Genomic DNA, 18809 nt, shown 5'->3' with positions numbered 1-18809 from the left:
AGATGGACCTTGAACCCTCGTGTATGTCACTGAAGGGGATGACACCATTCCAAAGCTGCACGGGGTCTCTGAGCCTTGGTGTTGAATTCCGCTCACGAATTGCATGATGAACGTTCCCACTGCGAGAGAGCGGTTTGGCGCCATTTTACGCGCATCTACACATGCAAATAGAAGTGCCTATATTCCACGTTCCATAAAGACCATCTTTGGAACAAGCTAAGTGGCAGAATAAAGGAAGGATTTTCTTTTATTTCATTTTCTCCTTGTCTGTATTTATGTCTGTGTGTGGAGGCACCTCCACTTTCGACTTTAGTTTACCTCACATGTTGTAACATTCTGAATTATTGTCCCTTGTAAATATTTATATTGTCATTAAATTTCCGTGTTTATTTTAAGTTGCTGTGTCCATGCATTTGGCGTGGGGTTTGAGTATAAACCCACCTGTGCATCCATCTGTGCCTCTGTTGCTCCGCCATTGTGCCCCACCCCACCCCTCCCACGCATGTTATCATCTCTTAGGATCAACATGTCTGCCTCCGAACAAGGAAGAACCGCTCAGCTATCCGGGCTGGCGGTGTTGACTGCCTGTCACCGCAAATTGGGTCGGGGGGGTTTAACCTGGACCGCCAGCTCCGTGACAATATGTTTGAGCGATACATTTTAGCGATGCCAGCAGGGGGCAATGCATTATAGAGTATACCATTTGGAAGAGCCATTAAGCCAATCTGTAATCTTTATCTTCAAGACTTCATGTTATTTTTCACAAGAGCAGTGTTGGGTCAACGCATTGGCCATATTCCAAAATTTATAGGAAGTCGTTAAGTGTAATGTTGACCCCTATCCAGCAGTCTCACGATACACCATGAATGTTAAGTTTCCAGTCATCGATCAGACCAAATTCTGAGCACTATATACAGCACATCTATGAGTTCTAAACACATTTGAATTCCAACACATTGTTGTGTGAACTACCGGAGATTTGCAAAGCAGGTTGGTGTAATCCTGCATCGAAGCTAAGACGAGTTGTTGAAGTTGGGTGCTCATCAGGATCCCGGTGCAGCTGAAAAACTCCTCAAATTGGGCTTTGTGGGTGATGGAAGGCAGCAGTTTCAGTTCTCCACCCTGGCAAAAAATATTTTGAACCTCTGGTAGCCAACTGCAAAGACATATAGTAGTTATAGCACTGTTGAAGAAAAGTCTCAAATCAATATCCATTTGCGTAGACATCTTTCGTATACCAATGCAGGGTTATTAAAACACCACAAAGCAACCATATATTGCTTCAAAGATGAGAGCAACTTTCTTACACTGTGAGCAGCTTGTCTTTGGCAATGGCGACATCCTTCATTGCAATTTGTTGGAACTTGAGGAGGTCAATGGGCTCGTTCCTTTGTCCAATCTCCTGGACATCCACCAGGCGCAAATGCCTGTTGGTGCAAATACAATGACGGTGAACAAAGCAAAACTGGAAAGCATCTGAAAATACAAAGCCTGTCCACGTCCGCTTTGTATTCAGACTACTTCTTCCGTATGCTAAACAAGACAAAAACAGTTAAAAAATTAAAAAAGATTTCAAGATTTTAGGTGACCTTGACCTTTTGACCTCAAAAGCAAAAGGCTTCAGTGATCCAATATGAAAACCCTGCTCATATTTCAAGTCAATTGGATTAAAATTGACAATTTTAGAAATTCGGATATGAGATATGATAAAAGATATGCAAATCCTCTTCCTAAATTTTCATCCTATTGACTTGAAATTTGATTTTAGAAATACCGCCTTAGTTGTTGACCTTGGGCCTATCCATCAATCCATCCATCCATTGGGACCATACTCTGTGCAGAGCACTCCAAGAGTGCAGGGACTCCAGAGCACACTCCAGAGCACAGGGACAGGTCACCACTCCAACACAGGATATCAGCAAGGTACTCATTTTGCCGACCTCAGAAGGATGACAGGCAGAGTCAACCCCACCAGGTATTAATTCAACAGGAAGGTGGGATTTGAACTCAGGATCATTGGATTCCAAGTCCACCACCTGAAACAGTAAGTCAACACCAGGCATATATTGGCCTTTGCTGGTGTTTTAGTCCATGTTAACCTCAAAAATAATTAAATGGTTGTTGAATTCAGCGTCCTGAAGTATAAATCCTCTTCAAATTTCAAGCGAGTCGGATGAAAATTGAGGATTTTCGAAATACCACCTGTTGTTGACCTTTGGCCTCTCTCTGACTATTGGAACGTGAGTACGTCTATTAATTACTTGGCATTGGAATGTAAGTATATATATATATATATATATATATATATATATATATATATATATATATATATATATATATATATATATATATATATATAATTACTATTGGAATACGAGTACGTGAGTACGTTTTTTATTACATACCATTGGAACATGAAGACTCCTATTAATTCCATATAATTACAGAGTGGAATGTATTAATCAAGTCTATTAATTACGTAACACACAAACACCACACAGAACGAGTCCTGGCGAGGGTCTACAATCCCCGGTTGCTCTTTCGAGTTGTCAATGTTTTGTTTGCAGTGGATGTTCATGTCATTATGCCAAAGCTGTCGTGGAGATACCATAAAGGATTGATTCACGAAATGACCTTACCCAGTAACCTTGCCTTCACCAGCAAGACGAGTTCTTTATTGGTTCATGAGCGCAAGCCATTGTGACCACTATATTCGTTATGTCTGTGTGTCGGTGTGTCTGTGTGTATGTCTGTCTGTCCAGAGCATAACTCCGTGGACTTTGACCTGATCTTGATGAAACTTGGTTATGTGTTCGATATCAAGGTTTAGTTGTGTTTTCCTAGATGAAGGCGTGGCTGCGCCCATTGTGGGCAGAGCCACACTCCAAAAATAGCCATTTTAGGGGGTAGTCGGATTAAAAATCTTTCTTCTCCTCGGGAATTGACTGAATGGAATGGGTTCTTTGGTATTTGAATAGCAAAATGAATTATCGAAAACTTGTTGTCTGATTTTTCATTTTCGTCCCAAGGTCAAGGTCACAAGGTCAAAAGCTTAGAAAATTGCGAATTTTGACATAAAAAAATCAAACGACCGCCCAAAATTTGAGAGCTAGGATGACAATATTTTTATACATAATCTTGAGGTCATTCCCCACCTAAAGTCTTCAAACCATTTTTCTCTATCTCAAACACCTTGCCCGTGGCGTCCCCTTCAAGTTTGTTTTTACGCTGATTTCATCAAAGTATGGATAATCCGATGAGTGCGAAATGCCATATAGCCTATATGATGTTATATTGTTCCTGGAATGTTCCAGTGGAAGTTTTTCATCAAAGATCATAATCCTTGACCTTTAACCTTTAAAGGCCACAAAGGTCAAATTTTCAAAGTTGTGGGAATCAAACCGGGTTTTCAACCTTCTTCGACGAACTAACTCCAATAAGCTATAGCACGTATCCTGTTTCCTTATTTTAATGTCCACAACATTGTTTTGTGACCTTTTAACGTTATGCAAAGGTCAAATTTTGAAAGTTGTTGAACGAAACCAGGTTTTCAACATTTTGCAGCGAATAACCCGTCACCCGTACCACATCATGTTGATCATTTTTATAACTTGGTCAAAAATTATCACATTGTCTCATCCTTGACTTCTGAAACAATCTACATTGTCAAATACCGCTCGTGAACCATCATCGTCTTCAGACTTGTTTAACCATATCCTGCATCTGAATTGTATTATACAGTGCAACCTTGTAAATTCTTGCACTTCCAAATTTACCACAATTCCTGTGGAGTCCATGCTTTCATTTACATTTAATTATCGGCAGCTTTGTGATCGATATCAACCTCAGGACCTTTGCCTCTCAAAACCACTGGTCATACAGCACCCCAATGGTCCTACTCATACAATTAGGGAGTGAAAAGGATTCGTTCTCAACAATTCCATCCACTCCCCCCCCCCACCCCCAAACCCAACGTTAATACTATTCTGTCATTCCAGTGGGCATCACAATTATTCCCAGATGTGGGTCATCTTCCTGATGCTAATTGGAACTGATATCATGGTCTTGGCTTTAAAAAAAGATTTTTCAGGGGAAAGCGTTTTCGTCGCTCCTCGCATCAACCTTTATCGATAACTTTCACAAAACGTTATCCATTTATATTTTTACCTGTAAGAAATGTCCCAAAGATGAACCAAAGCGATCATGCTGGGTTTATAGGTGTGGAGTTTCTTGCTCAGTGTATTTCTCGCAGTCTGGAAACTCTCCTTACAAGACATTGTTTTCAGTCTGTCGGTGAATGAGAGGAAAAGCAGATTTCCTAACCTTGCAGGGATTTTGTCACTCACTATCCATCCTCTATGGACACTCAAACTTATGTTAAATATTAATGTGAAGCACAACATTAATTCCACACTTTACATTATTGAGTGCCAATGACTAATTTACAAATAAATGAGGTTCAAATGAGGCCTTATGAGCATTGCAGGACAACAGTAAGTGTCTTAGCTGATAGGAGTCTGACCACCACTGGTGGAGATGACGTCACGGATTTAATGGAAGAATTGGGATGTTATTGCAGAGACAGGAAACTTACTCTTCTTTGTGAGGAGAAACTGCTCCCTTCTTCCGATACGTCCCATCAGGGTCACTCAGCACAAAGTCAACTGAAAGACGCAAGAAAAATACATGTTCTGATTATTTTCTGAAAATAATAGCAGGTTATCAATGTCTTGGTGATTGTAAACCTGTTTACACATCCATGCCATGCCTTGAGACAACCCGGTGGTGGGCCTAGACGTGTGCAAACACATTCTATTGTAAGAGATCCTTTGCTGCACTCGAAGAGTCCCGAGGCCTTGAAAGGTTCAAAAATACTCATCACAGTCCTGGAATTGGGTGTTTGAAATGTTATTGTGTTATGTTGATTACCTCGTTTATCGACAACATCTTCTTGTGGAAACATCGCATGCAGGAATACGTAATGCCATCTTGCAGATAGAAAGTTACAACACTTATTATGATAACACCTTCTGAATGCATACCAAACCACACCACATCTGTCACACTACACACTCATATAAATTTCCACTCCAAGATGTCACAACCAACCAAATGATTTCCTCTACCATCCTCTAAGAGTGTTGGTGCTGCCGAAGCAGTTTCTTGGCAACAGTTACACTGGGTGGATTGACATCGCCTTCCCCAGCAGTAGTTACGGCAGGAATTTGGAATTTGTTCATGATGCCATGATAACTCCCTTACTCTTCACGAAAGACCTCATGGAATCTTTAATGTCCACCAACTAATGCTGGCAGACGAGATGCCCAGTTTAATCTGAGGAACAGCACATACAATGATGCATTGTTCTGCCTGTGAGACACCAGGATGATACTGGAGTTTATAGCTGGGTCGGGATTCAAACCAGGCTCGACAGCTCAGAGGTGAGAGCGCATAGCTCTCGGCTATCCTGTCAGCACCAACTGACCATATAGTGGTTCCTTTGGTTAAATTTGGAACTCCATTTCTGACTATTCCCTTTGCTGATCGATATTGTTTTAATCATAATTATGACGTCATGGGTCACGTGGTATGGCAGCCGTGTTGGAAAAAAAAATTGGACCTCTGTATCTCTGAAACTGCACCAAGGAAAAAAATGAAACTTGGCACACGGCAAATACTCCTCATGGGGAATGAGTGATTTTTTTAATGACATCATAGGTTCCTTCGTTATGACGTCATAATTGCAGATGTTGAAGGCTACATCTGATCAGTATGAAAATTTTTGAGGGTCATCTCGACATAAAATGGTCCAGAGAAAAAAAAAATTGATGACATCATCGGTCACTTGATTTAGCAGCCATATATATATATATATATATATATATATATATATATATATATATATATATATATATATATATATATATATATATATATATGTATTTTTTTTTTAACCTTCAAAAATCTTCTTCTCTGAAGTGGCTGAACAGATCGAGGTGAAACTTTACACATATGACATAGGTCACATGGTTTGGCAACCATATTGGAGTTACCCTAAAAAAAAAAATCTTCTTTTCCAGAACGACTGGACAGATCGAGGGGAACTTCACACAAACGTTCCACAAGCCTTGGGTGTACAAGTTTCCCTGACAATATCTGCTGCTCTTCCTTCGCTCCAATTGGTTCTTCTGACCACGTCCTTGTTAAAGTGGACATCTCTCTGGCTGTTATCAGAGAACCACCTCACCGCCGTCGAGTCTGGCATTTCACTCAAGCCGACTGGCAGGGTCTCCGAGCAGCCATCAAACTTACAGACTGGTCTCCTATCACTACTTTCTCAAACATCAACTCATCCTGGGAATTCTTTCAAAGAAACTTGCTCTCCCTCATGCACAGATTTATCCCCTCTCGTGTTCAGTTGTCTTACCCTTCCTCCCGCCCTTGGTTTACTGAAGCTTGTGGCGAGGCAGTTGTCCTGAAACAACTTGCCTTTGCCTCATGGAAAGCAAACCCAACTGAGGGCAATCTCAGTTCTTTCCACAAAGCTCGGAACAAGTGTGTAGCTACCCTCAGGAGAGCCAGAAAACAACATCTTTCTCATCTCAAGTCTGAACTCTCAAACCTCTCTCCCTCCTCAAAATCCTGGTGGCGTTTAATCAAATCTGTTTCTGGTGTATGTTCCCCCTCCATCCCCTCCCTTACCTCAAATGGCCGCACTGCTGATTCCACACGTGATAAAGCTGAATGTCTAAACTCGGTGTTTGCAGCTAAATCTTGTGTCCCAAACCCATCACTATCTCTACCCACTTTACCCAGTCGCACCCAACTGTCCCTGGACTCTGTATCCTTTTCTCCTGACAAGGTGGAGAGCTTGCTTTCAAACCTCGAGTCAGATTCTGCAACCGGTCCAGACGGCGTCAGCCCACGTGTCCTCAAAGCCTGCTCTTCTGCTCTTGCTCACCCTCTCTCTGTTCTATTCACCCTCTCATTTTCCCAAGGTCATCTGCCATCTGCTTGGAAATCTGCTAACATCACTGCCCTGCATAAAAAAGGTGCAAAAACAGATCCTTGTAACTATAGACCAATCAGCCTCCTCCCAATCATCAGCAAGGTTATGGAATCCATCATCGCTTCAGACATGAAATCCTTCCTCTTCTCCAATGGCTTGATTTCCAATCATCAATTTGGTTTCAGACCAGGTCACTCTACCCTAGATATGCTGCTACTGCTCTCCCATCAATGGATGGAGGTCCTCAATGCCAGACAGGAAATCCGAGCCGTATCCCTGGACATATCACGTGCTTTTGACACAGTCTGGCACCCTGCCCTACTCACCAAACTCTCTTCCCATGGTATTCAAGGCCATCTCCACTCATGGCTCGCAGACTTCCTCTCCTGTCGCAGTCAACGTGTGGCCCTAAATGGAGTTCTTTCATCCCCTCTTCCTGTGCAGGCTGGAGTTCCTCAAGGTAGCGTTCTGGGCCCTGTTCTTTTTCTGGTTTTCATAAATGATCTCTCGGACTCTCTGGAAAATCCTCTATTTCTCTTTGCCGATGACTCCACCCTCTGCCGTACCATCTGTCATCCCTCAGACCGGCAAGCAGCAGCTTCTTCGCTCACTGCAGATCTGGATAAAATCACAAACTGGTCCAACACGTGGAACATGTCTTTCAATCCAGACAAATCTCACACTCTCACTATGTCTCTTCGAAAGGACCGTTTACAAAACCCCCCATCCACTTTCTCAACAATCCTCTGGAAGAAGTCTTTTCTTTCAAGCTTCTGGGTCTCACTATCTGCCATGACCTTTCCTGGGAAAGTCACATTTCCAACCTTGCCTCAAAGCCAGTCGCCGACTGGGAATCCTCCGTCGTGCAAAGTCCTTCCTCGGCCCTCTTGAGCTCCTGACCACTTACAAAGCTTTTGTCCGTAGCCTGATGGAGTACTGCTCTCCCCTCTGGGCTGGTGCTCCTGCCTCCCACCTTTCTCGACTTCACGCTGTCGAAACCAGGGCTTTTAAGATCATTGGCATCTCCCGCAATGAAGCTGAGTCTTTGGGCCTCTCACTCAATCACCGCAGGTTGGTCGGTGGTCTTTTGTCTTCTACCGACTCCTCTCCAGTCTTGCCCCCCTGCTCTCTCTGCGATTTGTCCCCACCACATTTCCACAGGGCGCTCAAGGTCCGCCAACAACCCCCTTCTGGTAAAACTACCAAAATCACGAATCACTGCTCATCTTCACTCTTTCATTCCTCTTTTTTCCCGCCTTTGGAATAAACTTCCTCACTCTATTCTTTCCCATTCTTCCCTCCAGGCTTTCAAAACAGCTGTTCACCACCACCTCTTATCTTCCCCCATCCAAATCCTCGATCTTTTCTACCCCCGATAATCCACCCAAGCCCACTTCCTTCATTTCTCCTGCTTTCCTTCCTGAAAGTCCCTTTAATGTCCATCTTCCCCTCGCCATGTTCCCCGTCCCATCCCCATCCCTCTCCCTTCCACATTTCACCTGTGTCTGTTCCCCAATGTTTTGTCCCTTCCACTCCCGCCCCTCTTGTCTCATGCCTCCTTGCTGTGAGTTGTGTGTTAGCTCTCATACGAGCCTCGACCAAGGTATACAAAAAAAAAAAAAAAAAAAAAAAAAAAAAAAAGGAATAATTGACAGGTCACATGATTTGGCAGCCATTTTGGACTGAAGAAAAATATTTTAAAATGTTTTCTCTGGAACTCCTAAATAAATCAACATGAAACTTAACAATTATGATCTAGTGGTGATGTGGAATACATGTTTTAAATTTCAACTCGATCGACACTTGGTCTGGCAGCCAGAATTGTTTGATTTTTTTTGATCTGGGTTATTTTTTATTTTTATTTTTTGAATAAGGTACCTGGATGGGTTAGAGGGTAGAGGAGTAGCTGCTGAAATGTGAGTTCCATGCAGGTTCCTCCTGATGACTTCATCTTTGCTTTTTGCTTGTTTGGGTTCCTTCTGATGACTCCAATGCAGGACTGTACCAATTTCGTCTTCCATTTGATTTGAATTGATTTTATTTTAATCCCTTTCTGAATTCAATTGAATAATAATAAAAAAAACCTCATGGGTCAGGGTCAGGTGTCCAATCAAAGTGGGGTTCCATCAAAGCGGGACATCTTGGTACCCGGTCATCACTGCCAGCAGTTATAAAGTGGCAGTTCTAGTTATGTCTCTTATTAATTACGTAACGCACCAGTACACAAAATCAGTCCTGGTGAGGGTCTGCAATATCTGATTACTCTTTTTATTGTTTTCACTCTGTAGTTTGTTCTGCCAGAATGGAGTTAGAATTGAGAATAACGTTCCAAACACCAGATCGTGGAGTCTCGTTATAACGAAATCTGTAAACAGATGACACATTTTGAAGGAAAATCCTGTTTTAACAGACAAATTCAACTCAATATAGCAACCAGGGAAATGTACCGTGGATATTTTTTTCAGTCAAAAAATTTTCAAATACCAAGACTCGAAAACCAAACTGGGTAGCATTGTGCAGTTAAAGCATCCACTCTCAGTTTACTAGGTTGATGGTTTGATTCTAACCCTGGCTGGGTCATACTCTGGGACAGATTACTACATAGGCCAATTAGGCTCGGGCCGAGAACCCCAACTTCAGGGGGGCCCAAAATGATTCATAAAAAAACAATATATATATATATATATATATATATATATATATATATATATTTATATTTAACACTTCATTAATACATATTACACTTGCACACCAAATAAATATATGTTCATCAAATGGGACATATTAAGTCAGAAAAATAAATTGTGCAAATTAAATAATGGTATCATCCAATCTAACTCTAATAGCGCCATCTCCCAGAACGCCACACTGGTTTTGCGTTGAACAGTTAATGGTTGCTGTTGTTGGCGTTTCATATCTGTGCGGGCATGGTGCGTATGTCAATTATGGGGGGATGGAGCACAAAGGATCGTGAGCCTAGGGCCCATGGACTGTTTAATCCGGCCCTGATTAATACCAAACACTTTAATAACGACATGTGCTTGTTCCTCACATCATGCTCAGCATTTATAGGATAGAACATGGACAATCTTTTTGGTTATGGAATGGAGGGGGGGGTTGTATTTCTCCTTAATTCCCTTGTCTGAGCAGGAATTGAGGCACTCACATCCATTGGCAGAATCTGAGGAGGAAGGAGGAAGGGTGTCGTCCTGATTTAACACAACTGAAACTGAAGAGTTCGTAGAACACCTTACCCCCATGCAGTCTTGAGAAAGAAGTGTACATTGGCGGGGTCTTCAAGCTGCAAATTTGATTGGCCGAGATGATGTAAAATGCCCCAATATTTTGTACTAAACGAAGGGTTTTTGAAAGTGCCAACGAGGCGATTTCTATTCTGCAGTGTTCAAGTATATAATTCAATTGAAATAAAATGAAGGTTTTAAAGGTTGTTGAAAAAAAAATTGGGAGTTTACCGCGAACGGTGCAGCATCTTTTAAACCACCTTATTTAACCCGTTACAGTAGTTATTCATGCCTGTTGTTTGTGTCCCTTATGGCATACTTAAAAACACTAAGTTTCCTGTTTGGAATGATTTTTACTTTTGTTTAATTGCCAGACGGGCAGACAAACTAAAAAATTCTCACTCCTCTCTGTGCATACACGGTCAGGACATTAATATTCTGAGCCAAAGTACTGCTAAACTGCAGGTTCGTGTTCCAATTTATGTTCCGATTCATGTTCAAAATTTAACATTCAATTGATATAAAGTTGTTCCTCGATCATAAACTGATGTTGGTGGACAGACAGACAGACAGACGGACAAAGTGAACCTATTGCTTAACCTTGCTTTTCACTTTGCGTGTGCCAGGAAACTAGAAAGCAACTCAAAATCCTTCTGTCTGATTAACACAACCAACCCCTCCCCCCCCCCAACCACCTCCTGCCCACCCCCACACACATGCACACACACAAACACAAACACAATTGGAGCAAAGGGAATGATGAGGAAGAACCTTACGGTGATCTTAAAAACCATCCCTGACAATATCAATACAAACGAACTGCAGTTAGAAGCTGTCTGGGACTCAGTAATGATCCTGGAAAGAGCCCTTGGAACAAAACTCTGAGAACAAGAAAACTTCACAACTTGGTCCATGAATCGTGATCCCTCACTGAAACAGAGGTGGAAACTTCGACACCTGGGAGGACTCCATCCACCTTCTTCAAACCACATATGGAGATAACAAACAACACACACACACACACACACACACACACACACACACACACACACACACACACACACACACACACACACATCTGTGAAACACCAGGGTGGCAGTTCACAGCTGGACCAGGATTCAAACCCAGGTGAGGCTGCTCGGAGGCAAGTGTTCATGTATCTAGGCTATCCTGCTGGCCAAATTGCCACATTTTGGCCAAAATTACACATACCAGTGGCTTTCTTCATACTAAGCAGGTAATTGTCTTGCATTTCCTCCAAAAGCTCCTTGATCATGCCGGCCTGTTTTTGAAGGTGTTGCGGCACCAGTTCCAGGATGTGAATGACCCAAACCTCCTTCATGGAGGCAACATTCTCTGTATCAATACCATGGTGAATATAATAGTAGTATTTCTGCAGGAGAAAAAAAATGGAATGGGAGATGTTGGGAATGTATGAGCATTTGATGTAATCGACTGTATGGTCTACAAGTACTTTAACAGCCCCAAATATTCACACCTTATTGTCGGGTCGAAACGAGGAACTCCGTGTCCTATGTCTTTCATGAACCAGCTTATCACATAGGAATTTGTAACTATTTCATGATGCCGGCGATAGCTCACCTACTCTTCATGAAGAACACTCTGTGATCTTTAATGTCCACCATCTAATCCTGGCAGACAGGACACCCAGTTCAACGTCCTTCCGAAGGATGGTGCAAACTCCAGGATGGCAATTTATAGTTGTGCCAAGATTCAAATCAGTGATAGATATCTCAGAGGGGAGTACACACACGTCTTGGCTATCCTACTAGCCGAGCACATCAATGACATCTTCTTCAGTTGAGCTGCGCCTGATCAATTTCACCACCTGGAGTGCAATTTTATGGACAAGAAATATTTATGGACAAACCCATAGCTCGGAATCCATGGGGAGGAAGAACTTTCTCCTTAATTGCATGCTGAGTGTGGAGAGAAAAGCAACGTCATAGTGATGGCATCTCCAGTCCCCAGAATGTCCCAGGAAGCTACTTCTTCTTCTTACATAGGGCAGCTTGGCTGCGGGGTAGCTATAATTTTGTTGGGGCGCAACTGTGCTGCTGATGCTGTGCCCCGATACCATCCATTCATTGGAACCATACTCTTTGCAGAGCGTTGGTGCTGCCTAAGCAGTCTCCTTGGCTATTGGGCACAATCCTGGACGGGTCACCACTCCAACACAGGATACCAGCAAGCTGGCACTCATTTTGCAGACCTTGGAAGGATGACAGGGAGAGTCAACCCCATCTGATATTAATTCAACAGCCAAGCAGGATTTGAGCTCGGGATCCTAAGATCCCACCCGAACCGCTAATCCAACACCAGGCTTGGTAGGACATCAATCACTTCCTCCAAGACTTTGTTTGCAGTCAAGACTCGTGTTACGTCATGGTGTGTATGTGGGTGTGCGTGTGTGTGCGTGTGTGTGCGTGTGTGTGCATGTGTGCATGTGTGCGTGTGTGCGTGTGTGCGTGTGTGCGTGTGTGCGTGTGTGTGCGTGTGTGTGCGTGTGTGTGTGTGTGTGTGTGTGTGTGTGTGTGTGTGTGTGTGTGTGTGTGTGTGTGGTTTCGACCCTCCTCCCTGAGCCTTAGACCTTGTAAACAACAAAATACAATTTCATCCAAACTTATGATGATTCGTTTTTGGAAACCCACCTGTTTCATCAACATGTGCAGTTTGCACTTCCTGGCTTTCACACAGTGTGTGACCCACACTTTTGATTTATGTCCTAGATTTATTTTTTTTAAATATTATTATTTGTTGTTTGTCCCTGAACAGTATATTTATTTTTCCATTTTCATTCTCAACAAGTTCACTGCCATCCAATTTGCAGCTCACACTTACTCTTTGTATTGATCCTTTCATTTGATGGTTATTTTGGTGTCATAATAAGACTACTAATGGCATGTGCCCATGTGTCCACAATCTGCCAGTTTGTTTGCTTTGTTCACTATATGCTCTTGTAGTTTACCTGGATGAAAGAAGTTTCGGTCTTTTGAATTCACACCATTGATGCTTGGTGTCGACTTCAATGTGTGATGAAAATGTGATCCTCCAGATTAAAAATATTTTTATTGGTCGAAAGTGACATTGTGCAGATGACACAGACATTTCCTGGAAAATAAATTTCATTGTAACGTAATGAGTCGTGCGATTTCGAAAACCTCTGTAAGGCCTCAGGCACACAGATGGTTATGGGACCTCCCCCTGAAAGCCTCAGTGAGGCCGAGCAGGCAACACGTGGGTGTGGGGATCATCTCTGGGAACCTCCGAGAGGCCTTAGGAACATAGATAGCGAAGGGACCTCCCCCTGAAAGCCTCCACGAGGCCTAGCAGGCAGCATGTGGTTGCGGGGATCATCTCTGGGAACCTCCGAGAGGCCTCAGGCACAAAGATAGCAAAGAGACCTTCCCCTGAAAGCCTCCACGAGGCCTAGCAGGCAGCATGTGGTTGCAGGGATCATCTCTGGGAACCGCCAAGAGGGCTCAGGCACACACGTTGATATAGGGCACTCACTCATGGGAACCTCCACAATCATTGAGAATACTTTGCGAAAACGTTATCAATAGCTATGAAGGGCAGCAACTCACCCAGAATGATAAAAACACTTGACATGATCATGCTTTCACATTCCTAGCCAGACCATGACCCATATGGTGCTGTACTGATCTGAGCAGTGGCCCTGAATTGGATACCATGATGAAGTGTTCCCTCAGGGCCTGGGAAATTGTGGCATAAAAGTCAGAATAGGATGGCAGGGCAAAACCCCCCCCCCCAAAAAAAAAAACCTGAATGCACAGAACAAATGAAACTCGTGGATGTGGAACCGAAGCAAAGGGGGCTGTCTCAAGGCACAATGTGGTGAGTGCACTCTCCCAAATTCTCTCCAATATCCCACCTATTGTGCTTCCCTGTGCCAATTGCTATTTCTGCCAGAGAATGCAAAGCATTGCAGGTGAACACCAAATAGAAGTTAATCTCTCGAGCAAAGAAGATCACCTTGCACGATAATCAGCCCGACAGAGGAGTCAATGAAGCTGGCTCATGATGTCACGGAAGTTAGCTCATGATGTCACGAAATGTGCCATATTTGGGTTGTTTGGACGATGAATTATCAGAAACAGGGGGCATCGTCACGAGTTTAACTTTTTTCCCTTCATCATGCAGCCATGTGAATCCTCTTATAAATAAAACACGAGTTTAGTTACAAGTTCTTGATCGAGATCATCTCATGCTATCTCGATATGTGGCTTCCATCTGTAATTTAGATACAAACCGAAATGTGTAGTTACAAAGCTAAAGTGAAAATGTGAAAAGTTGATGCTGAGAGTGATGGTACCGAACTCACCATGAGATCAATCTCAGGCGGCTCCTGAAGATCTCTGGCTGCTCCTTGATAGCTGACAAAGACAAGAGTGCACATCAGTTTACACATCAGCAGATTATCTGGAATTTTTTAGGGATGTACAAGACTGTTACACCTCGAAAAATTATTGGAATTAAAAACCACGTTCAGTTCTTTGTTTATTACTTTAAAATAGGGGCAATACCTCTGGGCACTCACCTGGTAGAATAATGAAACCGAGGAGGAATAATGATATTGAGGAGGAAGTGAAAACCTATTGTCATGTCCAGTGGGTTTAACCCTTGACCTGGACGAACATGGCAACAGCTTCTTAAAATGAATACATTTAATGAAAATAGACAAATATTTACAAACGACGGTCATTCAAAAGGTAATGATAATAATGAAGTAAGTATATCCCAAAGTTGAGGCACCTGTTCACACAGACTCAAATACAGACAAAGGGAAAACAAAATAAAAAGGAAACCCCTCCTTTCGAGTATTCTTGTACTGGGCTTAGCCCAGAGCTGATCTTAGTGGAACTTGGAATTGAGGCGCTTCTATTCGCACATGCAGATGTGCACAACGAAATGACGCCTCGTTGCTTCTCTTGTAGCGGGACAAACGCACGCCAGGCAATCCGCGAGCGGCACTCCACACCAAGGCTCAGAGACCCAGTGCAACGGCCTCATGCGCCGATCGTCCTCACCAACCCAACCAAGAGCAAAAGGCCAGCATCTTGCTTCAACACGCGAGCCAAATCGCCTCAACATGAATACCAGAATCGTGCCGTCCTCCTCGGCTTGCGCTCACCTTCTCCCGCCTCTCAAATTGTACAACCTCTTCGATCACACCTAACAAATCCTCCACCTGTGTGGCGTGGCCTGCTCGCACTAAACCCAGGAAGGCGGGGCTTCTGCCTGCTCGGCTTGCTTTTGACGTCACACCCATCAATCATCAGCCTCAGGGACGTGACTTCTGCCTGCTCGGAACATTTGCTTGTTACTCCTCATGGTTTTGGTTATAAAGACATCGGAAAAAGTCACAGGAGGGCAATTACATACTGGGGAACTTATTCTTACTCCCTAGCTAATTAACAATGCACAACCCCTGTGTGGTGACATGTAACACTTAGGCTCACAGGTTCCCAACTTAGTTTCATCGAGATGCCCCCTACACGTCCACGGACCAAGCAACCCTACAAAATTCCCTTTTAAATTCCTCCATCTTCCTCCACAACCGAAACAATATACTGAATTATTAGTCAATGCAAGACTGAATCAGAAAAATGTACCAATGAACCAATGTTACAGCAAATACCAACCCCCCCCCCACCCCTACACCCACCCCCATAATCCCCCTAAGAATGCAATTTTTAAAATAGCTTGAACAAACTTTGGTACATCATGGATAATGAAGGTTGTAGTCAAGTTTCATTGAAATCAGGTGTGTAGTTTCGGAAAAGAAAGCAAAGACCTATTTTGGGAGGCAACTCACCCCTCCCCCACCTCCTCTTAGACCCCGTTTTTTACCCCTCAGCCCGAATTGGGCTGAAAAAGGGGTATTGTCGTCACGGGCATCCGGGCGTCTGTCAACTTTTGGTTTCCGTCAATTTCGAGGAGAACGCCTTGTCCGATTAAATCCATTTTTGCAGGGAATGTTGGGGTTGAGTAGAGGAAGGGTCCTTTCGAAAATGGGCGTGCTGCATTTTTCAATGTGGCCTCCACGGGAGCCATCTTGAAGTCTGATTGATTTTCGATATGACGTCCAACGTGCTCTAACTTACTGCATCATCGTGATATCACTGCTTCCTTTTACAATGCATGGGCTGAGGGGTTACGCCCGCTTTGCGGAGCTATTTTTTAATGTCGTGAACAAACTTTAGTACATCATGAGTGATGAAGGTTGTGGTCAAGTTTCATCAAAATCGTATGTGTAGTTTCAGAGAAGAAGTTGCATGTAATTGTGGATGGATGGACTGACGACGCAGCGTCCCACAAGCTCCCCCGGAACTACGTTCCAGAGGAGTTAAAATTTAATATAATCAGCTCAAAAAAATTATTTATTTATTTCTGATTCTGTGGACCTTTAAAATGTCATGGTACCTTTCACAAAAGTAAACCTGTGAGAAGCTTACCCTGGCCAAATTCCAAATTATCTGTTCATTTTGCATGCAGCTCGTGGCTGCTGGTAGCATCATTGCTGGGAGCGCAGCTGTGCCACTGATGCAGTGCCCCCTGTTTCCAAGATGCGGGTACTCATTTTTCCAACCTTGGAAGGATGACGGGCTGTCATCTCACCTGGTGTTGTTCAACGGACAACAGGAGCTTGAACTCAAGACCCGAAGATCTTAAGCCAGCCACCTTAACAGTTAAGCCAACACCAGGCTTCAAATTGTCTGTGCAAGTTGGCCATCTTGCCTCATTAAAATCCTTCCTGACTTATCAATCCCACGAGACCCCGTGCATGCTGAGCCTCCAACTGGAAATTAGGTCATAATGTTTCTCTTTTGTGGGACAGCTCAGAGATCGTGTACTCATCTTGGGGTAGTCTCGTCTGGGTTCAAATTCCGATCAGACTAGAAACCGGTACCCTGGTGTTTTGCAACCTATCGTTGGGTATGTCGTCCATCGGAGGGATGTTAAAACAGGGCATCCCGTCATTACCTCCACCACAGAAAGTGGATGGAGGCATCCAACAGACCCCTGTCTGTTTGTCAGTGAGCAGGATATCTCAAAATGTTGTGGACAGATTTGAACGAAATTTTCTGGACAGGTTTGATGTGTGACAAACAAGGACGAAGGAATTAAATTTTGGTGTAGATCCGGATCCGACTACTCGAATTTTTTTAAGTGATTCCTCATCATTGAGCGATAGGGCCAAAAACGATATATAGCACGATATCTCAAAAAGTTTTGGACGGATTCGGATGAAACTTAGTGGACAGGTTGGGTGTTTGTCAATGAAGAATTGATTCGATTTGGGTGAAGATCCAGATCCACATCCAGATCTGAGAATCTTTTAATTTTTTTAAGTGAATCTTCACCATTGAGAGATATAGGGCAAACAACAATACATAGCACGGTATTTCAAAAAGTTGTGGACGAATTCTGGCAAAACCTGGTGGATGAGTTGGTTGGTTGACATGAACAAGCCGATTGGAATTTGGTTAACATTCGGATCCAGATCCAGCCTATCAGTGGGATACAAAACGTAAACTTCACCCTGGCGGAGGTGTGTGCTCCACCGAGTGCTGGTCTCGTTCTGCTCGCGCTCACCTGATCATCCGCACGAGGGCGCTCCTGAAGCGTTGTCGGTTTTCCCTGTACGAGCTGAACTGAGTTCGCGTGCAACGTTGACACCTCGATCCACTGGTTCCATGTCCAAATCCTGTACAACAGGTGAAGAAGGGATTTCAGGGTGTTCCCACATTATGATCTCTCAACCGATTCCTGCAATATATTAGGGGGTCCACAACTCCCAAAGTGCTTTGCACCACACTGGATGTTAAAATATAAACTGATTGATGCAAGGGGATGGGGCCATGGAGGTAGGGGCCATGGGGTAGGGGCCATGGGGTAGGGGCCATGGGGTAGGGGCCATGGGGTAGGGGCCATGGGGTAGGGGCCATGGGGTAGGGGTCGTGGGGGTAGGGGCCATGAGGGTAGGGGCCATGAGGGTAGGGGCCATGGGAGTAGGGGCCATGGGGGTAGGGGCCATGGGGGTAGGGGCCATGGGAGTAGGGGCCATGGGGGTAGGGGCCATGGGGGTAGAGGCCATGGGGGTAGGGGCCATGGGGGTATGGGTCATGGGGGTAGGAGTCAGGGGTAGAGCCCATGGGGGTAGGGGCCATGGGGGTAGGGGCCATGGGGGTAGGGGCCATGGGGGTAGGGGCCATAGGGGTAGGGGCCATGGGGGTAGGGGCCATGGGGGTAGGAACCATGGGGGTAGGGGCCATGGGGGTATGGGTCATGGGGGTAGGGGCCATGGGGGTAGGGGCCATGGGGGTATGGGTCATGGGGGTAGGGGCCATGGGGGTAGAGCCCATGGGTGTAGGGGCCATGGGGGTAGGAGCCATGGGGGTAGGGGCCATGGGGGTAGGGGCCATGGGGGTAGGAGCCATGGGGGTAGAGGCCATGAGGTAGGGGTCATGGGGGTAGAGGCCATGGGGGTAGGGGTCATGGGGGTGTAAAC

At 44.2% G+C, this 18809-nt stretch overlaps 1 protein-coding gene across 1 annotated transcript in view; it reads right to left on the bottom strand.

The window, feature by feature from the left end:
* Positions 1-18809, bottom strand: part of DNAH7 (dynein axonemal heavy chain 7) — a 134050-nt gene that overhangs the window by 115069 nt on the left and 172 nt on the right. The window contains exons 2-8 of the mRNA XM_085872932.1: positions 17894-18005; positions 14619-14670; positions 11465-11645; positions 4595-4664; positions 4168-4287; positions 1308-1427; positions 973-1156 (exon numbers count right to left, since the gene is read on the bottom strand). Coding sequence (XP_085729058.1) covers positions 973-1156; positions 1308-1427; positions 4168-4287; positions 4595-4664; positions 11465-11645; positions 14619-14670; positions 17894-18005 — 839 coding nt within the window. The remainder of the gene's footprint in view (positions 1-972; positions 1157-1307; positions 1428-4167; positions 4288-4594; positions 4665-11464; positions 11646-14618; positions 14671-17893; positions 18006-18809) is intronic.

This window comes from Eptatretus burgeri, chromosome 3 (assembly GCF_056783735.1).
Source record: "Eptatretus burgeri isolate ZD-2024b chromosome 3, Ebu_testis_v1, whole genome shotgun sequence".
In the NCBI taxonomy this organism is placed as follows: domain Eukaryota; kingdom Metazoa; phylum Chordata; class Myxini; order Myxiniformes; family Myxinidae; genus Eptatretus; species Eptatretus burgeri.
This window is presented reverse-complemented; position numbering and strand designations above follow the sequence as displayed.